Raw genomic sequence first — 17,855 nt, forward strand, 5'->3', positions numbered from 1 at the left:
ATGGACACAGAAGCAATTTCAGGAATTAGCAGTGGGCCCTTTGGGGACCCTCGGCAGATGCCCAACAATGATGACCCCTAATACCAACCCTGTAACTACTAGCATTTATATTTTCAAAAGAAGAATGTCCATTGTGCAACATCTGATCAATTTTGCTCCTAGCACAGTGTCACCTAATAAAGCTGGCATAACACCTTCTCCACTCCATACAAAGGGGGCATTTTCGTTGTGTCCAAGAACTTGTTTTTCTCCTCCTCTGCCTTGTTTTGTTTTTGTTTTGCTTAACACACTGTATTTATCTGAATCCAAGATTAGGTTTTTTCCAAGTTTTTTCATATTAGAAATCAGGAGGCCATCTTAAATTCAGAGTCCTGTTCCTTCCAAGTAAATGCAGGTATAACCCATTTTTAACCTCTACTTTTTAAGGGGGTCATCTTAAATTCAGAGTTGTACCGTTTGGGTAAATACAGGTAAAGACTAAAGAACAGTCCTGAGGAACTAAAAAGCTTGATCACTATATTGTGTCATTTTATTTGGTCCTAAAAATTGTATTATATTTGTTCAGTTATATTTGGAGAAAAGTAACACGTCACTCAATGGGACTTTTCTTCTCCTGCTAGAATTGGAAAACCAGATGTTGCTCTCTTTGTAGGAAAGTTTTCATTTTGCATTGGCCATTTTTGCAAGTATAGCAAACTTGCAGTGTAAAAGGAACAGAACACAAAAACTCATCCCTCATTCTGCCCCCTTCACACATATGCAATTTTCCAAAGTCTCTTCTGGCCAAAGTACAAATTTACGTAAAGACCTAATGCTACTTGTTGTCAGCATTGCTGTTAGCAAAGTATCTGCTCAACACTGCCACTGGTGGGAATCTATATATTTAATTCTCTTATGGCTGGCTGCGTTGGGAATGGCGTGGGGATGTGGGGATGTGTCTGGATGACGAACGGCAGCAAGGGAGGCAGGCAGGAGAGAGCGGTTAGCAAGGCATCGGCAGAGTTGGGGAAAAGGAGGAAGGAGGAAAACTATAGGGGAAAGGAGAAAGAAGGAAACTGGACCTCTATGAGGTAAACAGACCCAAGGAGCTTGCCTGAGGGCACAGAGACAATGGACACCCGGTCTCAAGGAGCGTCCTTGAGTGGGAGGAAATTCGGCAGTTGAGGGCAGCTGGGAGGGAACGGCTGGGAGTGATGACATGAAGGACTGCAAAACGAAGACTGATGGACCGCAAAAAGGCAAGCAGCTCTGCCACGAAGTTCGCCTGCTTTGCAGCGGTGGGAAATGGGGTGCCTGGCAGAAGGGGGTGGGGGGAGAAGAGACTGGGGCAGAAGGCGGTGGCGGTGGGGAGAGGAGACTAGGGCAGAAGGCAGCAGCGGCGGGAAGAGGAGACTGGGGCAGAAGGTGGCGGCAGGGAGAGGAGACTGCTGCACAGATGCTCTGTGCGGGTTCAGCTAGTTCCTTATATTGCAGAACTTATCCAGCCTCCAGCGAGCTTTACATGAATGGCTTTTGGTTCGAATCTACTCTGGAATGGAGTGTGCCAGTCCACATATGAGCTCGCTGCATTTACCCTGAAGTCCCTGTGGGCTATTACGCGGGCTTTGGAAAGAGGGGCTTCTTTCCAAACTCACACTTGAAATCCACCCAGGTGTCAGCAAAGGAGATTTGCAATTGCAAGCGCTGGGGGCGGGGGGAGGGATTGTGGCTGACTGATGCAATTCTGTGGAGGGGGTCCTTTCAGCTCATGTTTCTGTCAGGTTACATTAGAGCCAGGCAGCCTACATAATACACACACAGCTGTCCCCTCGGGTGGAGAAAGCCCTCTCCAGCCCCTGCAGGGGTGCTGTGCTGAGGTCACAAACCAGGAGCAAGTGAGACAGTGGCTACGGTTCCCCACAGGAGATGCTTTTAAGCACAGAAGACACCCTCAACTCTGCTGAATCACAGAAGCGTTTCTGTACTCTGGTGTGGACCCAGCTGTGGTGCACATGTCTCTGTCTGCAGAACGTTGCCAGGAAGGTTTGCTATGAAGATGAGCAGCATTTCACACCATCCACGGGGGGTGGGGAGTAGAATGGCTGGCTGAGGAAGGGAGAGGGGCCACAGAGAGAATGAGAGACTCCAGAAGGGGAGGGGGATGGATACATTCCTGAGTTAAATGCAAGATGTAACCTGAGCCCCTTGTGTCTGAGCTGACTGAAGTCACTCACAAAGGCAGGGTTAGGGTTAAGCTTTCTGTTTGATCACCCGCTGCTCGGGCTTGTGACCTTCCGTAGCTTACTGTCAAACTAACAAAAACAAAAAACAAAAAACAAAAAAAGCTCTCTCGCCTCCTCCTCTGGGATGGGATTGGTTGGATAAAAAACCCCTGGAGAAAGCAGTGAGAACACGCACAGGAAAATGATCTGCAGGGATTGCAGAGAGGAGCCGACCCTATGTGAACTGTCCATTTAATCCCTCAGAATAAACATCTGCGAATCTGCTGAGAAGCAGATTCGCTCTTCAGATACCCCCACGGCATGAAGCCATGTGTGAATAACTTCTTGCGCCATGGAGACCTGCCACTGCCCCCCGCCCCCACCTCCACAGATAGGATGGATATAAGAGGCTTCTTGTGGGTGGAAGGTTATTTGATCTGATGTGCATCTTTTTGTTCCAGTGCTTGACTTATATTATGCTTCACTCGCATGTAAGCTGAATTGGATCACTCTATGGTCGCTATTCCCCAGTGGTTCTATAACTCTGACATCTTGCACAAGGTCTTGGGCACCACTCAGGATTAAATCCAAGGTCTCCTTCTCTCTAGTTGGTTCCACAACCAACTGTTCTACGGCACAGTCATTTAGCATGTCTAGAAATCTGGACTCTCTGTTAATACCCAAATGTGAATTTGCCCAGTCTATGTAAGGGTAATGGAAGTCACCCATTATAATAGCTCTGTCTCTCTTTGACACCTCTTTGATTTGCTTCTCCAACTCCTGGTCACTCTCAGCGTTTTGATCCGGAGGGTGATAGCACGACCCTAGTAACACATTTCATTTCAGTCCTCCTATTGTCACCCATAATGACTCTGTGGAGGACTCCGGTCCACCTAGGGTTTCTTGCTTGTTGGATTCTATCCCTTCTTTAATATACAGTGCTATTCCACCCCCACCCCTCAATCCTCCCCTCCCTGTCCTTTCTGTAGAGTTTGTATCCAGGAATAACAGTGCCTCGCTGGTTCTCATTGTTCCACCAGGTTTCTGTTATGCCCACTATATCTATGTTTTCATTAGCAACCAAGCACTCCAGCTCGCCCATCTTGGCTTAGTCAGTGGCCACAGCTACACATCTCTTCAAATGTCCTTCCTTACTAGGCTTCCATAAACTTACTCACCATCTCTCCATTAGTGTGCCCCTTCACTTCGAGCAAGCACCCCTACCATTCCAGCAAAGGTCCTGCTTGTGAGTAATAAGCTATGTTTCTTTACCTCCCTTTTCTTTTGCAAGTAGGATTCTACAAAAAACACCAGGAGCATCCTGCTGCTGCCTTCCACAAACACCCAACTGGCATGAAAAGAAATTGTGTGTCTTTTTTTCCTCATGCGTTGTCTCATCCCTTTCCTGTTGGATTTGTGGAGGAGACAGCAGTGAGGCAGAGTTGGCACTTTCTACAAAAGAAATACAGACTTCAGGGTGGGGGGGGGGACACCCTGTCCCTCTATTGCTCCACAAACAGAGGGGATGGAAAAGATAGTTTATTCCCTTCAAGACCGGTTATGTCTCAAGTGGTGCTTGCATTCAAGAATCAAGCAGGAGTTATATAACAAAAGTCCTTCATTAGAGAAGTCAGCTTCAATATCCTCTAGATCCCTCCTGCTCCTACTCCATCCTGTAATCACAAGCACATCCTAGTAGCAGTTCCATCTAACTGAACTTTCCCTCTGTGCATGTAACTGAGTTATTGTTCCTGTCTGCTGCCTCCACCTCTGTTAACTTACACTGTAAATAGCAGAGGTGTCCATCTGCATTCCACATACATTGATACAGGTTACGCCAGCTGTGCCTCCCTGCTGTTTCATGCAAAAACCAAAATGAGAAGGGAGGAACTACTACATCCTTTCCTCCACAAAGAATGGGAAGAATCTCTTCCCCATTATATTAGGTTTTCACACTATGCAGCAGCAAGCTTCATCACTGGTGTCCCCTGCAAACACTTAATGCAACTACTTCCTTGCTGGACAGAAACCCCCTCTCCTTTCTGCACTCATCCTTGCAATTCTACACAGAGGGGGGAAAGGGGTAGTTTTTCTTAGTTCCCAATGGCATTTTACAGGAAGCTGCAATGCAGTGAGGTTCTTCAAAAGCAAAAAGACAACCACTTCTTCATCCCTCAGGTTTTACTAGAAAGCCAAGCAAATATGCGTGGACCACAGTTCCTGACTCCTGTCAAAATTCAATAGACTCTCCTGCAGCTCAACCTCATTTGCACACCAGCACCAACTAGCTCCGCCAGTTGACCACCGCTTTCTATCCATCCTTTATAAGGGAATCTAATTGTCAGGGGTATTGTTGCTCACCCAGCTACACCACACCCCAGCTCCATAAGAAGAGTCCCATTTTATCCAGCCAAAGGCCTATTAGTCCAGGGTTCAGTTTCTCATAGTAGTCAACCAGATGCCTCTGGGAAGCCCACAAGCAGACCATGAAGGTAACAGTGCTCTTTTCTACTGCTCCCCAACAACTGGTATTCAGAGGAATGCTGCTATAAGCTGCTTCATATTGAGTCAGACCATTGGTCCATCTAGCTCAGTCTTGTCTATAGCAGGGCTGTACAACTTCAATCCTCCAAGTGCTTTTGAACTACAACTCCCATGATCCCCAGCCACAGAGGTAAACAGTAAGATATAATGAGAGTTGCAGTCCAACATCTGCAGAAGGGCTGAAGTTGTGCAGCCCTGATCTATCCGGAGTCTTTAGGCTTTCAGAAAGGGGTATTTCCCAACTCTGCCTGGAGATACCAGGGATTGAAGCTGAGAACCAGATACCAGGGAATGAACCCCTTGGCACTGCCACTAAGCTACCATACTTCTCCAAAGGGATGGAAGTAGAATGATTGTTTGACTTCTCATGTATTGTATCATCCCTTCCTCTTGAGTGACAACTTCACTGGGCATATGCACAGTAAAGAGGAGAACAAGAAGGATATATGTGCCAATGATCAAAGGAACGGCAACTTTCAGTTAACTGAAGAGGTTTGTTTTAGCTAACTGATGACCCAATTCGAATCTTCTCTACAAAAATATACAACCTCTTGAAAATGTTTGTAACAAGTGTGATTTGAATGATCTCCCTACTCATGCAATCAGAGAGCTGGAAGGAAAATGAAGCTCATCTAGATCAAGGCCGTGGAGCCTGCACACACTAACTCTTCTGCAGATCAACTCCCATTATCCAGAGTATCATGTGCCAAAAGCATCAAGTGTTGGAGTAAGCAAAAGGCACCATGCCAGTGGTGTCTGTAGACACTGAACAGTTTAGTAAACTCATCCAGATGTCTGAAATCAAATCAACCAAACCACATGCTGAAGAGAAAGAAAAAGATTCTCAGGATTACTAATATGATCCATGGGGAATAGTCCTTTGGGAACTCCAGAATAGAGTTCAGTTAACAGAATGTTATCCCATCTAGGGAGGCACCTCATCTCTTTGGTCCCCTACCATGGGTCTACCAGGGGTGTAGCAAGGTTGGAGTGGGCCCTGGGACAAAAAGTGAAGATGAACCCCTGTACCCCGCCAACCGCTGCCTTCAGAGGCGCACGAGAGGGACAGCAAGAGCAGGCTGTCACAAGGTCAGTGGGGCCCCCTCACTCAGGCACCCAGGCAAAGTGCACAGTGTGTGCACCTTTTCCTCCACTCACAGCCCAAAGCTGTCCATAAAAGGGGCCTCCCTGCCAAGACAAGGACCCAATTTCCTGAACATTAGTTCTACTGACTACTATCTTCAGCAACAAACCAATACTCCATCTTCCTCATTAAAAACTCAGTATTACTGGCAGATTTGTTACAAATCATTGTAAAATTAATTCACGAAACAAAGCCATTCAATATGTTAACTGAAGCTAATATGTTTTTTCTACGACCAAATGCTCTTCATGGTTGTAAAATTATGAATGAATGTCTCTTCTCCAAAATGAAGCATAAGCTCTCCCTGCAGTAAAAGAACAGAAAAAAACACTAAAGCTAAAGAACATTTATTCAGTGTTCCCTTTTCATTTCCAAAACAGTCATGAAATTCAGATTTGGAAAGCCAGAACAATAACTGCATTCACATATGGAACACATACAGAATTTGTTGAATTATACTGACAATCCCAAACTATTTCTGGAAATGTCTGGAAATGAATGATATTGTATATATTTATATATATTTCCCCACTTGTTAAGATATACAACAGTAAGTGTTGGCAAGCACATTTTGGTAACTGTCATTCACAGGTGTTTTTAGATATGCACTAAATTTGTATGGTATTGCCAACATTCACATGTGAATGTCATCATTCACCAAAGATCAGATATTGATATGGGTGTCTGCAATATGAAACAACCCAAACAGTAGTGTACTAGAGGGGCGGAGTATAAATATTGTAAATAAATAAATCCCAGTTGTTTGGGGGAGAAATTCTGTATTTCCTCCTAAGATGCATATTATTGTAATCTCAGCCCAGAAAGAAGTATATTTATGAGAAGTGTTTATGCAAGTTGCAAAGGAATAGTATAGATTCCTTTATATACTGTAACAGGTACTTAAGAGAGCTCTTTCTTTATCTTGAACCCAGCTGCCTATTAAAATCATCTAGATTCTAGAGCAGGGATTCTCAACGTTGGGCCCCCAGATGTTATTGGACTTCAACTCCAATAATCCCCAGTCCCAGTGGCCTTTGGTTGGGGATTATGGGAGCTGAAGTCCAATAACATCTGGGGGCCCAACGGTGAGAATCCCTGATCTAGAGAGGTCCGGTTATGGTTGCCACCAGCTCATTTGGAGACAACTTGGGACCGGGCCTTTTTTGTGGCTGCCCCGGGGCTTTCAAATATACTCCCTGTCAAAATAAGAGCATCTCCATCTCTGATTGGTTTTAGAAAGAACCTCATGACACTCCTGTTTTCTCAGGCTTTTAACTGAAATTAATTTTAAACTGTTTACTTGTTTTTAGCCTATGAAATTGTTTTAACTTTTATTCTGTGAAATTGTTTTAATGGTCTTTACTCTGTTTTATAATTGTTGTTTTGAATTATGTACACTGCCTAGGGATATACATATCAGGCGGTATATAAATGAATGAATGAATGAATGGCTTCAGTGCTCAAGAACCCCACCAAAGTATAAAATGTGCACTTCCATGGAGCAAAGGTCTGAGCGTCTCCTCTGTCCCTATCTACTCTGCTCCCTTTCAGGAGGACTCTTTCAGGGTTTTTTTCTTTGCTAAAGAACTAGATTAAGGGTAAAAGAGACCAGTATGTGCATTTAATACTTCCATTGCACAAAAGGGAGGCTGATGATTCAATTCCAAAGGGTTTCAACTCCAAACATGCATGCTGTGGAGGGGGGCTCAGAGTATGAGGAGGGAGCTACCATCGAAAGTGGGAGACCCCCATGCACAAGTAGTAAATTAGGTCCTGCTGTTTGAATCTAAGTTCAAGGCTGCAGCAACCCTATGCATACCAAGAGAAGAAGTCTCACAGCAAAACAGAGCAACACTGACAACAGCAAGATAAATTCAGGCTGCATGCCAAATACATCTCATTCACTGCTATTAATAATTCTTAGAAGTGCAGGTTTGCCCTCCAACATCTTAAATAAGTTTGACAGATAAAGGTGTATACAATACCTTTCAGAACCATGGTCGACAGAATTCATGTCATCAGGGGAAATTCTGAACTCACTGATTCGGATTCTCTCTTCATACTGAACTTCAATTGAATAGTAGACATACACTTTACCATTAAATTTGAATTTAGGATGGAAGACAATACCTAGAAAACCTCTCTCATCTCCTTCCCAAGGTGAGGTAAGTACAGCTTCACTGATGTTCAGAAATGGTTTTTCAAGCCGTGACCGATCTGGAAGGTAGGTCCAGACTAAGCCAACTTGCTCAGCAATGAAGAATCTGTGAGTTCCATCATTTGCATGCACCATGGCAACCGGATTCCTAAGCCTATTGGCGACCTCTGTTAAGCACAACTGCAGGCATCCTTCTGAATCAGCAGTCACTAACCCCAGATTTTGATTAAGATTCTCATTGGCTAGGAGGTGAGGGAAACAGTAGTCAGCATCATCCAAGGACAAATAGCGGCAAAATTTTGCCATGTTGTTTTCCAGGGCCAGCAACTCTTTATCAGGAGTGAGATGACGGAACATGGACCTGCACTTTTGCCACACTTGTACACAGTAATCTGGGCAAAGTCCTGGAACAGTTCTCTCGGGAGTAGAAGGGTCTTCAGCATCGTAGAGGTGAGCAGCATAAGGGGAGCATTCCTATGGGTAAAGAAGAAGCTTGTGTCAGGAAGACAAAACAGGAAACCTGGCTTTGACTGTCTTATAAGCATTTTTTTTTTTAAATGGCTGACATCCAGACTAATGAAGCTCTTGTGAAATGTTGTGCAACTAGAAGAAAATTATGTAGCTGCATGAAATCCCAAAGTTGTGCTCTTGCACAAATGATCCCTGCAATGTAAATGGAGGAAGATGTTTCCCAGCAGGTGGCACACCAGAGATTGCACACCAGGTTGCACAAGGATCTTTGCACTAGCACATTAATCTAGAACACAAGCTTCCGACATAGTGGAGTTAGCTAGAGCAACTGTTAGACCTGATCTTGGACAATATTTTTAGCCTTCCTTTTTATCACCAAAAAATGACCTAAGTCAGCTGACAAATAAATAGTAAAACATAAAATGAAAAGATCAGCAATAAGAGTTAACTCCATTTCACATGTTACATAGCAACAGACTTGCAGAAATGGCCACCACAGCTTCCTGACAAGTGCATATCTAAGATATGTTATATCTAAGGAGATATATAGATAAACCGCCCAGAGACATGAGTTTTGGGCGGTATAAAAATATGTAAATTAAATAAATAAATAAATAAATAACTATATTTCCTATCACGTTTGGTACTTTTTAACCTTGAATTTGAATTTACCTTGAATTTTTTTAGGTGCACCCTTATGAATTTTAGCTGTACATCTTTTTAAACATGTGTGAAATAACCCCCGGAATACCTGAGACTTTTAAAAATATAATCAGTTAGAGAAGGAATAAAGATTTCAAACTATCGTCACATGGTTTGGATCATAATGCTTTGTCCCTCATCCCTGGGACCCAAGTAGTACAAATGAGGCAGAGAGGGAGGAATACGGTTACACCTTTCTTCACAGCAAGGGGTTGCACAACAGCAAAGTGTCTTTGATTTGAACTCCAGGGAGAATGTCATTCCTCTCTCTCATTTCTATGCTCAGGTCATTTCCCCACAGGTTTCTGAAGAAGCATCCTGCCAGAGGCACAGCAAAGTTGGAATGAGCCCTGGGGCAAACAGCAAAGATGGGTTCCTGCTCCCCCACTTCCTCCTTCAGAGAGGGACAATGGGGAGAGCGGAGAACAAGCTGTCCCCCAACAAGCAGGTCTCCTTCCCTCACAGACGCAGGGACATTTCAATGCCCCTGCATTCAATTGCAGCCACACCTGCATTCAATTCCCACCCCCTTCAACTGCAGGCACACAGCACTCATTGAGCCCTTTCTTACGATCCCATGAGTGGCCTAGGCAGAGGTGCACCTAGGTAATTATGAAGCCCCCACCCCGCTGCAAGTTAAGCATCATCCCTCTACATACACACACAGTATTTTTAACATGCGAGTTTTTGAGGGCACAAACAGCAACTGAACTCACAAGCATGTAAGAATATAAAACAGGTATACTCAGGGGCGTAACTACCATTAGGCAAGGGGAGGCGGCTGCCTGGGGGCCCCCACGCCTCGAGGCCCCCCCCAGAGGCAAGTCACATGACTATATATTGTGAAGTGTGTGTCTGTATAGCAGCAAGGGGCCCATTTTAAAATTTTGTCTCTGGGCCCACTCCAGCCTTGTTACGCCTCTGGGTATATTGATGCAAATATGCATTAGCGGAAACATTTCAACACGCAACTTAACATATCCCACACATTTCTTTCCCCACTCCTCCCTCTGTCTCTAAAGCACCCGGTGGTGCAGGTCACAATCACACTTGGCTGCCCAGGCCAGCAGCACGGCTGGCAACCACACCATCCAGGACAGACTAAAGAGAATTTGGGGGGCCCCAGGGGGTGTGGAGGCCCTGGACTTCGGCCCCAACATCCAGGGGGAAGAGCCCATCCGGTTCTAGGTGGCAGAGAAGGCGGCAAAAACCCACAGCCTTCCCCACAGACGATCTCCAGGACTTTCTGGGGGTGCAGATCGCACCGCTGCCCCAGGGAGTGCAGAGGCCTCCAATGCAGCACCAGTGTGCAGTGCATTGTGGAGATTCCCCGGCAATGGCCAGGACCCCACACTCCTGTGTCAGCACCAGCTGGGAGCAGCCAGCACCAACACACGAGCCATTAGCCTGGGCTAAGGGTGGGCTCATGCCCTTATCTTTAACACACTGGCAGGCTCCCTCAGCAGGTTGGCCGCCGAAGAGCCACCAGGAACCACGTGGCTCCTGGCAGTTCTTACAGGCAGCCAAGGCCAGTCTTGGCTACTCACAAGAACAGCCTCATTTACTATCAGTTCTTCATTATCTCTGTGAGTTAAAGAGAGGTCATCACTCAGTTGTAAAGCACATGCTTTGCATGCAGAAGGTCCTAGGTTCAGTCACAGGAAACAAGAAAGACCTCTGCTTGAAACTTTGGAGAGCATCTGGGCTAGATGGACCAATCTGGTCTAAGGCCGTTCTATATGTACATATAGGACAAAATAAAAACAATGAAGGTTATGCAGCAGAATAGCTCTATGCTTTAGATCTTTGGACAGCAGTTTAACTGTAAACACTTTATTTCTAAGTTGTAAGATTAAAATGCCAAAGGTGTTTGAAATGTTGAAAGTTGCTGTTCCATATAGTAGATGTGCTTGGTTTTATAAGATTTTCCAATTCAATGTGTTGGCTCTTACCTTTAAAGCCCAACATACACAGACTGGGACCAAGTTACTATCTTCATCCTTATGTACATGACCAACCCTTAAAGCCCTCTGCTCTCTGCTCCATTGTAGTCACAGATCAGACTTCTAGGGACCACGGACACTTCTAGGGACATCAGACTTCTAGGGACCACTTTTTCAGTAGCGGCATCGCACTTTTGGAATTCTATACCGGAGTAGAGTCTTCAGATCTTGTGCGTTTGGGTCTTGAAAACCCATCTGTTCCAGCTAGCTTTTAATTTAAACTTTTAATTGAGAAAATGAAACTGAAGCTTCCATGAAATTGAAACTTCCATGAAACTGAAGGCCAGGAAATTTAGGACAGACAAAAGGAAGCACTTTTTCACACAGCACATAATTAATCTATGGAACTCTCTGCCATGGGATGTAGTGATGGCCACTAACTTGGATGGCTTTAAAGGGGGCTCAGACAAATTCATGGAAGGCAGGTCTATCAATGACTACCAGTCTGGTGGCTATAGGCCAGCTTCAGATGCAAAATGCCTCTAAATACCAGCTGCAGGAGAGAGGGCATGCCTTCAACTCTTGCCTGTGGGCTTCCCAGAGGCATCTGGTGGGCCACTGTGTGAAACAGGATGCTGGACTAGATGGGCCTTAGGCCTGATCCAGCAGGGCTGTTCTTAAAAATTTTTAGGCTTTGTTGTTATTGGCTGGTAGTTCTTTTGTTCTCCTTTTTCATGACTGGATTTCTTGTTTTAGGTTTTATTGTGAACTATTTTGTATAACTGCAATTCTAGAAAAGTGGCATGGAAATATTATTGATAAATATAAATAAAATTCAATATGTTTCATAATTAAAACATGAACTGTGCAAAAGATCTTCCTCGTGTGCCATAACGTCTACTTTCTCACACAAATACGTTCAAAACCCTGCCACTGCATGCCCTGAATGGATGACAGCACATAATATTACATTTCTGCCTGCAAAAGCAAAGTGGTATAGAAGTGGGTATTAATTGTTCTATTTTTCTACAGCATTTGTTTGCAGCTACAGCTGAAAGTAAGTGTTAAGTACACAGCAGAATAAGATGACGTTAGTCATCTGTTCAGTCACAAAGCTATAAACAGAACTATAAAGCATATGGAGAGGAACTCATTTAGTAATTGTTACACCATATATTCAGAACGTTTCCATACCATGTGGTGATCTGGTTCTTTGCTGAGATTGGTTTAGGTACTATAAAACAGTAGTTCCCAACCTGGGTTCCTCCAGATGTTGCTGAACTACAATTCCCAGCATCCCCAACTACAATTTATTGTGGCTAGGGATGCTGGGAGCTGTAGTTCAGCATCATCTGGAGGAACCCAGGTTAGGAATCGCTGCCATACAGCATTCTTTGAGGTTTTAATTAAAGGCAATTGTTGCACAAACCTATACTCTTAAATCAGAAAAGTCTAATAAAGTGTGTACTTAAAAACTTGTAGTCCCACTGAAGACTCCAGAACAGTCTGCAGTAACTGGATTTATAATGAATAATTCCCTTACAATCTCTGTGCAGTCATGGAACTACTATCTCCTAAGATTCAAGAATGTGTATATATCATCCCAGAATTAGTGAACATGTTTAGACTCAGGATCTAATTCAGATGGTGGATCTGCACAAGGACCTCACCGCATTTTCATTAAGAAATGAAATGCTGCTTGGCCTAGCAAAAGGAGCAACCTAGGACAATCTTGGTCTACCTTAGATCAGTGGTTCCCAAGCTTAGGTTCCCAGATGTTGCTGGACTACAATTCCCATCACTCCCAGCAACAATGGCCAAAGTTGTAGTTCAACAACATCTGGGGAGGAACCCTTGCCAGAGATCTTATGAAATAGCGCTGCACATAAATGTGGTGATTGTGCTAGCATTCCCTCTGCTACGAGGTGTGGGCTCAACTCAGGCTGCAAATGGTATAAGGATCTAATGTGCTGAATGAACAGGGAGGAGAGCTGGTCTTATGGTAGGGAGCATGAATTGTCCCCTTTGCTAAGCAGAGTCTGCCTTGGTTTGCATTTGGATAGATGACTCATATGAGTGCTGTTAGATATTCCCTTTGGGGGATGAGGGCCATAGCTCAGTGGAAGGGCACACTCCCAGGTTCCCTATCTCCAGGTAGGGCTGGGAGAGACTCCTGTCCTGAAATCTTGAAGAGCTGCTACCATTCAGAGCCAGATGGACCAATGGTCTGACTTAGTATAAGACAACTTTCAATGTTCCTATGAACTTTTTAAAAATGGTTATCCAGATATGTTCCAAGAAGAAATTAAATGAAACCAGTTGCAATTGCTCATGCCAAACAGCAAGAGAAGCTGCATTTCAGATGTGCTATTAAGCTCAAAAACAGCACTTACAGCTAGGGTGGTATGTACTCAAAAGACACACATGCACCAAATTTGCACCAAGAAAAGCCAAATTCTGCAACCTGTATAAAAGGTGTGTGTGTATTTTACCTGTTTTGCATAATTTATTCAGATTCTCATAATCTTGAGGAGGACTATGAAGCTATTCAGGGCACTAAAATCACATCCATGAATACTGGAAGTTTTACTGAGCTCTTCTCTGGCTTTGGAGATTAGACATTAGGGCTACGTCTAATCTCCAAAGCCAGAGAAGAACTCATTAAAACTTCCAGCAGTCAAGGATGTGAATACTTTTTTTTTAATGGGAAAAAAAAGAAAGCAGAGACCCTCAGCATGGTAAACCTTGTACACATTTTACATTCCATGCTGTTTTCTGTACAAACGTGGAAATCCAAGATATACACAGCTACCTTCCTGAAGCACATTATAAGGAATTTGCAAAAGACACTGGCCTGGTTCATACACTCATTCAAATTTAGGTTTAATGTGGGTTACCAGCATTAGTGTAATGGTGTGAACCCACACCAAGGCAAGAATCTCAGATTCATCTTGAGCCATAAACCACCTTGATGTGCGTTCACATAATCATGCTAAGGTCAGTAGACCACATTAAACCTAGATTTGGATGGCTGTGTGAAACAGACATCAATATAGGGCACTTTTTAATAAAAGAAAGATATTAATTCAGGATATACATCCATGAGCTCAAGAGCAATTAACAAGAATTTTACTTTAGGCCATGTCTCCAAATATTTGCCAGTGATATATAATAAAAGAATGCTGACATCATGATGACAGTGCACATATTCCAGGAGGGCAAACAGAATCAATGCTGCATAGATCCTCCAAGGGTACAAAGTGATGGATTTGTCCAACAAGATGTCTTAATTTTTCAAGACACACTTCAATTCATCTTAGCAGTATACTAGCAGACAGCTTAGCAATCACTGTCCTCAAGCAGTCACAACTGCATTAGATAATAAAGTACTAATGTATGCAATTCTTGCTCTGAAATTTCTTTCCTTATAATCAACCAATTGAAGACTCACATCTGTTTTACTGGCTGTAACTTGATGCTCTTAGTCATATTGTTGGCTGCATTTAACATACAGCTGAGCCAGCTGAGGACAAGATGTAAAATTTTCTTTTAAAACAACAACAACATTGAAAACCCTCACAGAGCAATAATAAAGTTTGATTCACCTAAATCACTGGAAGGAGTCCTACTGCCTGGACGGGCACCAGATCAAGACCACACTGTGATTAGAAATGGGGAGGCGGGGGGAGGAGATGCTTCAGTATAATAAAAAAAGTTACTTTGATTGGTTAATATGCTCCAGAAAACAGCGGTCATTCTGTTCCAGATTTTTTTTCCCTGAAGCAATGAGCTGCTGCAGCTGGAATCAAAATGGGCTTGATCTTTGTGAAGTGTGACTTGTTTATCTATGGCAAGGATTCTCAGCGTTGGGTCCCCAGATGTTATTGGACTTCAACTCCCAGAATCCACAACTAAAGGCCACTGCGGCTGGGGATTACGGGAGATGAAGTCCAAAAACATCTGGGGACCCAACACTGAGAATCCCTGATCTATGGTATCAGTTTGGTAGCTCTGTTTAAATTTCTTAGAAAACTATTATAATTTCTGCTTACTCTAGTATTATTGCTATCAATTCTCATCTAGGAAATGTAGCAATATAAGCAAACACTAAACAATAATTTCCACTGTATTTGCTAATGTTTTGACCATATCAGTAAACAGAGCAAGCAGGGACAATATTTAGTTCTACACACCATACGACGTCCTATTAAGACAAGAACTGTGTTGCTGGAACAGAGCAAAGTTTCCTCTATTCCAGAATTCTGTTTAAAACAGCAGCTAGTCAGAGATGTGAGAATACCACAAACAGGAAGCTAATGGCCTGCTCCTGTGATTTTGTCTCTAATTTCTGGTATTCAGGGGTGTATTACTTTTATAGCCAGACGTTCCATTTAGCTATGAAAAGGCAAATTCCATGCAAGGGGCCATTAAGAAGGGAATTGAAAATAAAACTGCTAACATTGTAATGTCATTATAGAAATCTATAGTGCAGCCATTTTTGGAGTTCTGCGTACAGTCCTGGTCACTTTATCTCAAAAAAGGATATTACAGAATCGTAAAATGTGAAAAAGATGGCAACCAATACCAACAAGGGGCTTTGCGTGCAGAAGGTCCAAGGTTCAGTCCCTGGTGTGAATAAAACCTTGGGGACCTGCTACCAGTCAGTGTAGACAGTACTGAACAAGGTGGACCACTGGTCTGACTTGCCTTCCTTACAAGGAAAAGCTTCAGTGTTTGGGGCTTTTTAGTTCAGAAAAAAAGGAGACTAAGGGAGACATGATAGAGGTTTATAAAATTATGCATGTTGTGGAGACAATGGATAGAGAGAAGATTTTCTTCCTACCTCTTTCCCCAACACTAGAATATTTAAAGTCATATCTTTTTAGAGAGGCTTTTAAATTTTTTATTCTTTTCTGTTTGAGTGGGTTTTTAATTTGTAAATTTCATTTTAATGGGATCTAATGACCATCATTTTATCTTAGGATGGTTTTATTCATTTTATATTTTTTAAAAATTATTGTGAGTCACCCTGAACAGTCTTGCACTGAATAGGAGGTACATAGGAAACTGCCATAGTCAGTCCATTGGTCTATCTAGCTCAGTATTGTCTTCACAGACTGGCAGTGGCTTCTCCAAGGTTGCAGGCAGGAATCTCTCTCAGTCCTGTCTTGGAGATGCCAGGGAAGGAACTTGGAGCCTAGATGCTCTTCTCAGAGCAGCTCCATCCCCTGAGGGGAATATCTTACAGTGCTGACACTTCTAGTCTCCCATTCATATGCAACCAGGGCAGCCCCTCCTTAGCTAAGGGGACAAATCATGCTTCCTACCACAAGACCAGAGGGATATATGTATTTTAAATAAATAAAATAGAATCAGAGGTCATCCCAGGATGAGCTGGCAGGAACTTTAGGATAAATGGGGGAGTAGGGTCCATGGAGCAAGGGGAGGGGGGTGATGATTGTCTCCCAGTCGCCAGCATCTGGGGTGGGGCCACCAAGGCACCCCCTCATCCTCAGCCAGGGGACCCCTTGCCCACTCCTGCACCCAGCCAGGCAGCGTTTCAATGAAACGCTGAACATAGAGAGATGGGAGAGGGTCCAAATAGATCCTCCCCCTGGGCACTGGCCCCACCCCCTGCATCTGCCATCAGATGCAAGCGGGCGGGGCCAATGCCAAGGAGGGGGCCCATCAGAGTCGCCCTTCCTCCATCAGCGGTTCGTGGCTGGAGAAGGCAGGGAAGAGAGTTCCCAGTCAGCAATTCCATGAATCCATGAACCACTAATCCCTACAGCATCTCCTCTTCTGGACACAAGTAGCAGCTGGTGACAAAGTGCCCAGCTGCTGGCAACACAAGACTGTACTGATGATGAAATGGAGGGGTTGGTTCTCGTCCCCTATTTTATAGTGATACAAAAAGGGGGAAGGCTTTCCCACTCCTATAGAGATTGACAGCTCTGGAATCCAAAGGAAAGAGTCCGTGTATCCCTGATGCAATGCTGGCCAATCCAGGAGAAGGGTATTACAGGTGAAACTCAGAAAATTAGAATATCGTGCAAAAGTCCATTAATTTCAGTAATGCAAATTAAAAGGTGAAACTGATATATGAGACAGACGCATTACATGCAAAGCGAGATAAGTCAAGCCTTAATTTGTTATAATTGTGATGATCATGGCGTACAGCTCATGAAAACCCCAAATCCACAATCCCAGAAAATTAGAATATTACATGGAACCAAGAAGACAAGGATTGTAGAATAGAACAATATCGGACCTCTGAAAAGTATAAGCATGCATATGTATTCAGTACTTGGTTTGGGCCCCTTTTGCAGCAATTACTGCCTCAATGCGGTGTGGCATGGATGCTATCAGCCTGTGGCACTGATGAGGTATTATGGAAGACCAGGATGCTTCATTAGCGGCCTTCAGCTCTTCTGAATTGTTTGGTCTCATGTCTCTCATCCTTCTCTTGGCAATGCCCCATAGATTCTCTATGGGGTCAGGTCAGGCGAGTTTGCTGGCCAATCAAGCACAGTACACTGTATACTTTTCAGAGGTCCGATATTGTTCTATTCTACAATCCTTGTCTTCTTGGTTCCATGTAATATTCTAATTTTCTGGGATTGTGGATTTGGGGTTTTCATGAGCTGTACGCCATGATCATCACAATTATAACAAATTAAGGCTTGACTTAT

The 17,855-nt window shown here is 43.8% G+C and overlaps 1 protein-coding gene across 2 annotated transcripts in view; it reads right to left on the bottom strand.

Moving 5' to 3' along the window:
• Nucleotides 1–17,855, bottom strand: part of HHIPL1 (HHIP like 1) — a 58,083-nt gene that overhangs the window by 30,618 nt on the left and 9,610 nt on the right. For both annotated transcript variants that reach the window (XM_053282911.1, XM_053282912.1), the window contains exon 2: nt 7,875–8,521. In XM_053282911.1, the coding sequence (XP_053138886.1) occupies nt 7,875–8,521 (647 nt within the window). The remainder of the gene's footprint in view (nt 1–7,874; nt 8,522–17,855) is intronic.

Source organism: Hemicordylus capensis, chromosome 1 (genome assembly GCF_027244095.1).
Source record: "Hemicordylus capensis ecotype Gifberg chromosome 1, rHemCap1.1.pri, whole genome shotgun sequence".
Lineage (NCBI taxonomy): Eukaryota > Metazoa > Chordata > Lepidosauria > Squamata > Cordylidae > Hemicordylus > Hemicordylus capensis.